The sequence below is a fragment of the Lathyrus oleraceus genome, chromosome 4 (assembly GCF_024323335.1).
Source record: "Lathyrus oleraceus cultivar Zhongwan6 chromosome 4, CAAS_Psat_ZW6_1.0, whole genome shotgun sequence".
Taxonomy (NCBI): Eukaryota; Viridiplantae; Streptophyta; class Magnoliopsida; order Fabales; family Fabaceae; genus Lathyrus; species Lathyrus oleraceus.
The window spans coordinates 344,670,700-344,680,124 of NC_066582.1; the positions used below are offsets into that span (position 1 = coordinate 344,670,700).

The 9,425-nt window shown below is 36.0% G+C and overlaps 1 protein-coding gene across 1 annotated transcript; it reads right to left on the minus strand.

Annotated features, from left to right (window-relative positions):
- Window positions 1-1,651: 1,651 nt before the first annotated feature.
- LOC127137357 (uncharacterized) lies at window positions 1,652-6,439 on the minus strand. The gene is made up of 12 exons (XM_051063826.1): window positions 6,152-6,439; window positions 5,740-6,057; window positions 5,540-5,656; window positions 5,121-5,438; window positions 4,770-5,027; window positions 4,606-4,677; window positions 4,230-4,525; window positions 3,955-4,137; window positions 3,756-3,866; window positions 3,600-3,681; window positions 3,415-3,510; window positions 1,652-1,681 (listed from the first exon to the last, which is right to left on the minus strand). Exons 1-12 carry the CDS (start codon window positions 6,437-6,439, stop codon window positions 1,652-1,654), a joined length of 2,169 nt encoding a protein of 722 aa, XP_050919783.1.
- Window positions 6,440-9,425: the final 2,986 nt, after the last annotated feature.

Consider the following 9,425-nt stretch of genomic DNA (forward strand, 5'->3'; position numbering starts at 1 on the left):
GAAGAGCCAGAGAGACCCAGAGTGTTTATTTTACTCTAGTATGCTTCAACCTTCTGGTGCTTGGTAGAAGATTGTTGATCAGCTTGTCCTTGAGAAGGCTCAGATGAAGACATCCTTTGAGTCAGAGATTCAACACATCCGAAGGAAGTATGCTCCCATATCCATATCATCTAAGGCAGTTGCTAGGGATCCTTAGGATGATAATTTCCTTTTCTCTTGTATTTGTATTTTGGTTTCTGAAATTTTTCTCAGTGTAATCCTTCCAATTTTATGAATAAAAAGAGATTTTTATGGTCAATTAAATTGTTATTACTAATTATTGTTATTACTAATACCTTAAAATGAGACTTCATATGTTCCTTGAAATTAAAAGTAATAAAAAACATTGTATCTCATGCATCATTTGCATAATAGGTTTCTTCTGCCAGGTGTCTTATCAGTTCTTCTTCTGTGTATCAACCAAGCTGACTCATCACTATAACACCTGAGCTAATCGACTGAAGAGAATGGAGCACCTTGAACAAGAGAATAGAGAGCTGAAGGATGAAACTACCAGACTCACTGCCTTGATTGAGTTTGTGATAACTGCTCAGAACCAACTGTCTCCACCTTCTACAACTCCTTATTCTCCTCCTCAGAGGACTGTCATTTCGGAGATTGCTTTATCATTTGTGTCTGTCATTACTAGCCAGTTTGTTCCTACCATGCCTACTGGGTTCACGTGGGGAATGCCACCAAATTTTGTGCCTGAAGGGTACGCACCAACATTTGCTTCTGTGTTGGCATCTATTGTTCATATTCTGCCTCGTGTCATGGACACCATTTACCATTATGAGACATCTGAAGGTCTAGATGTTTATGATAAGATGGATGAAATGAAAGATCAATTTCTTGAGCTGCACAAAGAAATGAAGACTCTAAGAGGAAATGATCTATTTGGTAAAAGTGTTGTCGAGCTATGTCTGGTGCCTAATGTCAAGATCCCGGTGTAGTTCAAGGTCCCTGACTTTGAAAAGTATAATGGGGAATACTTGTTCGTTGAGTCATCTTGTCATGTATGCTAGAAAGATGTCTACTCAGACTGACAACGCTCAGCTTCTTATTCACTATTTCCAAGATAGTCTGATTGGATCTGCCCTCAAATGGTATATGGGCCTGGACAGTGCTAGTGTCTGTACTTTTAATGACTTGGGTGAGGCCTTTGTCAAATAGTATAAGTAAAATGTTAATATGGCGCTAGATAGAGATCAGTTGAGGTCAATGTCTCAGAACGACAAAGAGATATTCAAAGAATATGCTCAAAGATAGAGGGAGTTAGCTGCTCACATTAGTCCACCTCTGAAGGAAAAGGAGATGACTAAGATATTCTTGAAGACACTGAGTTCATTTTACAATGAACGTATGATTGCAAGTGCCCGTAATGATTTTACCGAAATGGTAAATATGGGGATGAGATTGGAAGAAGGAGACCGTTAAGGATGATTATCCAAAGATGAAACATCGACAAGGAAGAAGTATGGTGGTAGCTTCTCCAAAAAGAAGGAAGGAGAAATTAACGCAGTATCAGCAAGGAGGCAGATGAGGCCTCATGTGAGGAAGAATTCTCAGTCTCGTCAACATCAACAACAAGTATCATCAGTAATTCCATACTTTACCAATAATTCAACCAATCAATCAGTTCCTATTCAACAAAAACATCAACAACAACCGCAACAATGTACCAACTACAACAACAATAATCATCATCAAAACTTTGAGAGGAAGAAGGTCTCTTTTGACCCTATTCTTGTGACGTATGCAGAAATGCACCCGTCTTTGGTAGTCAAGAATCTTATCCAACCAAGGAACCCTCATCAAATTCCTGAGCCACTGCCATGGTGGTTCAAACCTGACTTGCATTGTGCTTTTCACCAGTGAGCTCCTGGTCATGATATCGAAAACTGTTATCCTCTGAAGTACGAAGTTCAAAATCTAGTCAAAAATGGTATATTGTCCTTTGAGGACAGAGCACGAATGTTAAAGCCAACCCGTTAATTGTTCATGGAAACGCTTCTGTAAACATGGTGAACGGTTGTCCTGGGAGTTTCAGGGTATTTGATGTACGCCGTATTCGTAGGTCCTTGGTGGAGATTCACAAAGATTTGTGCCCGGTAAGCCATTGTGAACATGAACATGATGGTTATGTTATTTGTAGTGTTAACCCTCGTGGTTGTGTAATTGTTAAAAGAGATATTCAAAGCACTACGCCAAAAAAGACCTATGAGAGCGCTTTTTTTGGCCTTTAAAAGCGCTTAAAAGCGCTGCCGTAGGTGGCGCTGCTATAGGTTTTAGCAGCGCTTTTTGTTTACTAAAAAGCGCTGCTAAAGGTTGTCAATAGAGAGCGCTTTTTAGTAAAAAGCGCTGCTAAAGGTGGTATATAGACAACCTTTAAGAGCGCTTTTTACTAAAAAGCGCTCTCTATTGACAACCTTTAGCAGCGCTTTTGAGTAAAAAGCGCTCTTAAAGGTTGTCTATATACCACCTATAGCAGCGCTTTTTACTAAAAAGCGCTCTCTATTGACAACCTATAGCAGCGCTTTTTAGTAAAAAGCGCTCTCTATTGACAACCTATAGCAGCGCTTTTTACTAAAAAGCGCTCTCTATTGACAACCTTTAGCAGCGCTTTTTAGTAAAAAGCGCTCTCTATTGACAACCTTTAGCAGCGCTTTTTACTAAAAAGCGCTGTCTTTTCCTCTAGTAAAATAACAAAACGCTGCCTTCAGTTTAAGCCTACCATTTCAACCTGTAATATTTTTTGGGAATAATCTCATAAACCTGTAAATCAAGCCTCTCTAATTCAAGCATTTGGAGTCATAATTCAAGCATTTGTAATTTTTTAAACCAACACAAGCAAACCAACACAAGAATGAACACATTTGGAGTCATAATTCAAGCAAACCAACACAAGGATAGATAGGCACTGAACACATTTGGAGTCATAATTCAAGCATTTGTAATTTTTTAAAGCAAACCAACACAAGAATGAACACATTAATCTATCCATGAAATTAAAGATATCACTAAAATTATAAAGAACTATACACAAGTCAAAACTAATATGTTATACGGCCTATTTGGAGTCATAACTAATCTGTTAAAAATATAAAGAACTATACACTTGCCAACCAGAAACCATTCTTCATCAAAGTATTCATGTTATTTTGAAACCATTATATACTAATTAATCTTTTCTCAATAAAATATTGACACAATTCCTCCTTGATTTGTTCCAACTGCAGTCTCGTGTAATGAGCACACTTGTATTCATCAAAGTACTACATAACAAAACATAATATGCATGATTTAGTTAAAAGTAATAAATAATATGAAATATTCGATAAATATTAAAACAAATCCTAAGTTATAAATCCATACCGTGATTGGAATCTCTATTTGATTCATATTAATGATTTCCCTCATAAACCTCATTACAAAGTATCCGCAATCGATACCGTTGCGCTGTAGAGGACACTACATAGAAAAATAAATAAGAATGTATAGTTATCTTTTCTTATCAAGTAGCATCACTATTATAAGCAAAATTGTGAAAATTAAAGTACCTGCACTTTTATCCACGTAATGTTGCTGGATTTAGTACGTGGTACTCGAGCTTGTCTTTGAGATCGGAACACTTTTATTGATCTAACAAAATAAAAACATATATTTAGAACAATCTCACATAAATATACACGAATATTTAGAACAGTCTCACTTACGTATCAACTAATTGCTTCATATCCGGATAATTTGTCCATTCACCATCTATCGAATTCAGAAAATATACCACTTCTTTTAAAGGATCAATAGCAAGCAACAACCAGTGACACCTATAAATTAAAACAAAAGTTTATATGGAAATTTTTTACGTAAAAGAAACAATTAAAGATTAGAATAAACTTAGAATTAAAATCTAACCCTGAATTATACGGCCAAAGATACAAGTTGTTTGTACTGCTGGCCATGAATCTCTTGACTAAGTACTCTCTACATGAATCTGGTTCCCTACAAATTAATGCTTTGTTGACCAGGGAGGAAGACACGAAACGGAATCTGTTTGACAATTGATCATTCCCGCGCATGAAATTGTCATACAAGAACCTTCAATAAAAACATAATAAACATTAGACTATTTTTATTGAAATGTGTAAATAAATTGTTCAAGTAATTAAATAATATATAGATCGGATTACCGGATGTATGTGTGTATAACACCGACGCCTAATTCTTGATGCCGAAAAATATGTTCCAGATCTTCTTTTCCGATTGTTTCAGTGCATGAATAACCAAAGATATCTTCCTCCATATCCAGTAAGCGAATAGCACCAGCTGTTGCCATATCTGATGAGTCAACAAGTGTTTCAAGAGATATCTGGTATCGAGGCACAAAAGCACCTTTTTTTGGCAAAGAAGTCACTGGAAGATCCCTTTTGTTTTTCTGTCGACTACCAATTTTCTGGCTCAGTTGTTGTGACCCTTGAGCAAATACCTATAAATCATATAACATCGGTAAATTATAAAATCATGCATTTTTTGATTCGGATCATATAATTAACACTTTCAATATACCTCTTTTTGTGATGCAACAGACTCGTTGTGCCGCAAAATCCCTTTATCCTTAGATGCGGGTTTTGTAGGCGTCTAAAATTACCATGTAAAAAAAATTAACTTAACGGTTCAGAATTGACATTTGAATACTAAAAGATTCATAGTGGTTTTTGAATTCAACATACCTCATCATCAATGAAAATGAGATCCAAGGGCCATGCAACAAATGATCCTATTGCATCTCGCAGCAATGTTGTCTCTGAAACAATGTCAGGTATCGGTAGCAACGCATCCTTATCTAATACAACATCAACCGATACTTTAAGGTGTCCATCCGGGAGCGGTCTATGGTGAAGTAAATCTCCCGAAGTGTTGTGCACTTTTCCCTTGCCAACTAGGCGATAAGTCGGTGACGATAAGTATAGCTGACAAGATGAAATGCCCTAAACCAATAATAAATATGTTACTTTTAATGTGTATATATTTCAATTAACATAAATGTGCTATTTTAATTTCAAAATAACATATATAATTACCTCGGGAAATTTATTTTGACAATTGATACTGGCTTTCTCACTAGTTTCTTTCAACTGTGAACTGCACTTTTCCATACACCTATATCTCTCATTATCCTTTTGCAATTGAAGAACTTGCGCTTGTAATGCCTGCAACGTCTCCATCACTTCTTGATTGCTAGGATTTCTTCTCCTTGGATTCTTATACAAGGAAGTTGGAGTACAACCATGCCCTTTACCCCTCACCCGACCGGGATACTCAGGAACATTTAGTGCTCTACTAAGTACGCTCCTGTTCTCCTGGTCCTCAGCTGTGCTTATCGATTGAGATAGGGTCTCCTGAAATTCATTTACATATCGGAAATTATTAGTGGAGATAAAAAAATTAATTATATATTATTAAACTTTTGATTTAATTAAAGACACAATGTTCTACTTACACATTCATCATAAATATGTTGAACGTCATCCCTAACAGTTCCATCCTTTCCCACACGAGCTTCTTTCCACAAAACATGTGGCGGAAGTGATGTTGCGTCACTTTTCGTCTCGTCTAACTACGCATTGACACAAATAATAAGATAATCAATTATAACACATTGAGACAATTAATAAGATCGTAGCATTTTTGTATACTTACAATTTTTTCCTCTAAGCGTGCATATCCCAAACGCCCTTTTTTGTATGCATACGTGGGATTTGACGCTCTTTCGCGATTTGTGGCACTCACTTTCTTGAAATTTTCGTCTCTTCTTTGGGCTACAAAAGCAACCCATTCTTCTTCTGTAATGAAGATCGCATACTTCACTGGATATTCCGGATCATATTCAACAAATTTTTTTTCTTTGTCCTTAAGATACTTGTTTGTTAAAAACGTTCTCCACCCTCTGTGTCTTTTTCCGGCCAATTGAAGTATATACTTTTTTCGGATAGTTGTATCTTCAATGTTAAAAGACCTCTACGAAAAAATATTGGAATAGAGTGTGTTAGTATAAGTAATTTAAACACATTATCGTCAATATAAAGAAAATATAAACAATCATATATTGTACCAGTATCTCAGTCCAAATCTTATCTTTAGCGCTACCCAACTCTTTATTACTCCATCTTGTAGCAGTGATTGGAATGTGCATACGAACAAGTGTACCAATGTAGCTTGCCAACTTTGCAGCATTAGACCCAATTAGTTGGTTATCAGCATTCCAATTTACATTATATGTTACTGCTTTATCTCTATCACGAATGATACTCTTCATAATAGTGATGCCTCGTGTAATTTCTTTTTCTGAAGTATCATCAGGAGCATTTGCATCTTGTGAGTTTTCTTGATCACTAGCCATTTAACCTGTAATAAAGAAAAAATATAAAAATGAAATGAAAAATATAAAAATCCATAATCAATAATCCATATATATATTGAATAATATAAAATGACATAGGCTATAATTAAATTTTCTTGAATGACATATGCTATAATTATACTATTACCTTTTTCAGTAACGTCTCTTTCTTTTCTTGGTAGGAATATGTTCTACTTTTCTTTTAACATCCCACACAGGCAGTTTAATTGGAACAGTACCACATATAACTGGTTGTACATAGTTACTGGTTGTAAACAGAACTATACTAAGTGCACAAGTACCTGAGTTTGTCGCTTTGAGATTAAAAAATATAGGACAGAACCGGACAGCTACAACAGCTTTGCTTGCGCAGGGAATCTGTATAGCAGGCCTGCATATCAAGGTCAAATAATAAAGCAACATACATAACTAACATATTTTGGTAACTTGATTCATTAGCTTAACATGAATAATTGAACATAATGATTCATTCTAGATACTAAATGATTAAACACATGCTTTGGGTTTGTATAATATCTAAGCTGAAAGACATACCGAGAAAGATCTTTTCTAGAAAATATGTAAGTTGCATTAACAGATTCAGACGCAGTACCGATTTTGTAAGAACCTGAAATGGGCAAAGACGTGAAGTTTTCAATTAGACGCAAACCATGTAATAAAAGCTAAGCAAGAATTTATCTATAAAGGAAGAAAACAACATATATGGTTCCCTCAGATCCTCAAGACCTCCTATTTGCTCACCACGATACTCAACAACCTGCAGACAAGCACATGAAAAATGTACATATAGTCCATCAGGGTTCATTTTACACTACAGTGACCATCTTAAAAATTCACATAATATTAAAACATCATTTTACAACATTAAATAGGATTGCCAAAATATGACTGTAGCAGACAAAGTTATGCCAAAATATGAATGTACATTTTGAAGTTTAACTGTTCATTCAAACCAACATGTAACAGGATTGCCAAAATATGAGACATTGCTCTAAGTTCTTGAAACCATATCACATATATCACTGTAGCAGACAAAGTTATTCCATTTGAGTATCCAACATTTAACATCAAAATCGCTTTCTGAAATTTCAGTAATAGTTAGAATATGAGGATACAATGGTGCAAACATATCAGTTCATTCCTTCCTACTTTCTCAGCAAATTTAAACAAATGTTGAAAAGGCACTGATTCTATTAGAACTCCCAACATTATTTCTAAGTCAATGGCGATGAAAGTTACAGAATATCATTTATATCAGAACAAGATGAAACTTTCGGTAAGTTACAGAATATTAAGCAAACATAGTCACAAACTCTAATAATCGATACTGACAAATAAATAACCCATAATGTAGCAATGCAAGTCCATTCAAACCAAAATCGACCACCTATTCTTTGACTTCTAGGGCAAAACAGAAAGACACGAAAACCTAACCTTAAAACGCAATGAGATTTCCATGTATTGAATCCTTCTCTTTCGAATGCAGTCTCTTTCAAATTTGCAGTGTTTATCATTGAGATTTCCAGGTACTCTGTGGAATTTTTTCCAGGGCAGCGAGAGCTTCGAACGAGAGAGAGTGAAAGAGGGATTTCTGAAAGTCAGGGATTTTGTAATATTAGATTTATTATAATTTTTATAAATGACCTATGAGAGCGCTTTTACCATGAAAGCGCTTTCATAGATGTGAGACTGAGACCTATAAGAGCGCTTTTACCTTAAAAGCGCTTTCATAAGTCTGAAACCCATGAGACCTATAAGAGCGCTTTTACCTCAAAAGCGCTTTCATAAGTGTGAAACCCATGAGACCTATAAGAGCGCTTTTACCTTAAAAGCGCTTTCATAAGTGTGTGAGACTGAGACCTATAAGAGCGCTTTTACATTAAAAGCGCTTTCATAAGTGTGAAACCCATGAGACCTATAAGAGCGCTTTTACCTTAAAAGCGCTTTCATAAGTGTGAAACTCATAGATGTGAGACTGAGACCTATAAGAGCGCTTTTACCTTAAAAGCGCTTTCATAAGTGTGAAACCCATGAGACCTATAAGAGCGCTTTTACCTTAAAAGCGCTTTCATAAGTGTGAAACTCATAGATGTGAGACTGAGACCTATAAGAGCGCTTTTACCTTAAAAGCGCTTTCATAAGTGGAGACCTATAAGAGCGCTTTTACCTTAAAAGCGCTTTCTTTACATAGGCGAATTTTTTTTCAAGCTATTACAGCGCTTTTTTTAAAAAGCGCTTTCTTTTTGGTGCTGCCAAAAGCACTTTTTGGCGTAGTGAAGGTTGATGGATGAGAATGTTATTCAGGTTCAACAGTCAAGGAATACGGGAAATGATGTGAACGTCATCGTGCCGGTATTCAAAACCCCTGATCGGGTTGTTATTTAATTTGATAGAAGCAGTAAGAAAGAAAATAGATCGGTATCACCGTTGGTTATATGGTTAGCGGGCCTTGTCCCCTATGCATCCGATAAAGTTGTGCCATACAAGTATAATGCCATCATGATTGAGAAGGGTCAAGAGGTTCCTCTCCCAGTTGCAGATTCAGTGGTGAGTATTGCAGATGTAGTGAAGGTGACCTATAGTGGTCGTGTGTTCAGTATGGTTTTTCCTAAAGTTGTGGAACATGTGTCTGTGGTTAAAAAGGAAGAGTTTCCTACAGTTAATCCAATTAGTGCTCCAACGCGTCAGTCTGGTGAATCAAGCAAGTGGAAGACTAATGATGATGATGAGATTTTACATCTGATCAAGAGAAGAGAATTTAACATTGTGGAGCAGTTGCTTCAAACACTATCCATAATTTATGTGGTGTCATTATTGATGAATTCTGATGCACACAGGGAAGCCTTGCAAAGGGTATAGGAACAAGCTTATGTGGAACATGATGTTACTGTGGATTAGTTTGACCACATTGTTGCCAACATTACTTCCTATAACAATCTGAGCTTTTGTGATGAAGAACTTCCTG

Excerpts from the sequence above, each read along its gene's own strand:
- LOC127137357 (XM_051063826.1), bottom strand. The coding sequence starts at position 6,439 with ATGGCTAGTGATCAAGAAAACTCACAAGATGCAAATGCTCCTGATGAT. Across the intron at positions 4,526-4,605 it reads CTGTTGCATCACAAAAAGAG|GTATTTGCTCAAGGGTCACA; the intron begins GTATATTGAAAG and ends TATGATTTATAG. Across the intron at positions 3,682-3,755 it reads ATGAAGCAATTAGTTGATAC|ATCAATAAAAGTGTTCCGAT; the intron begins GTAAGTGAGACT and ends TTATTTTGTTAG.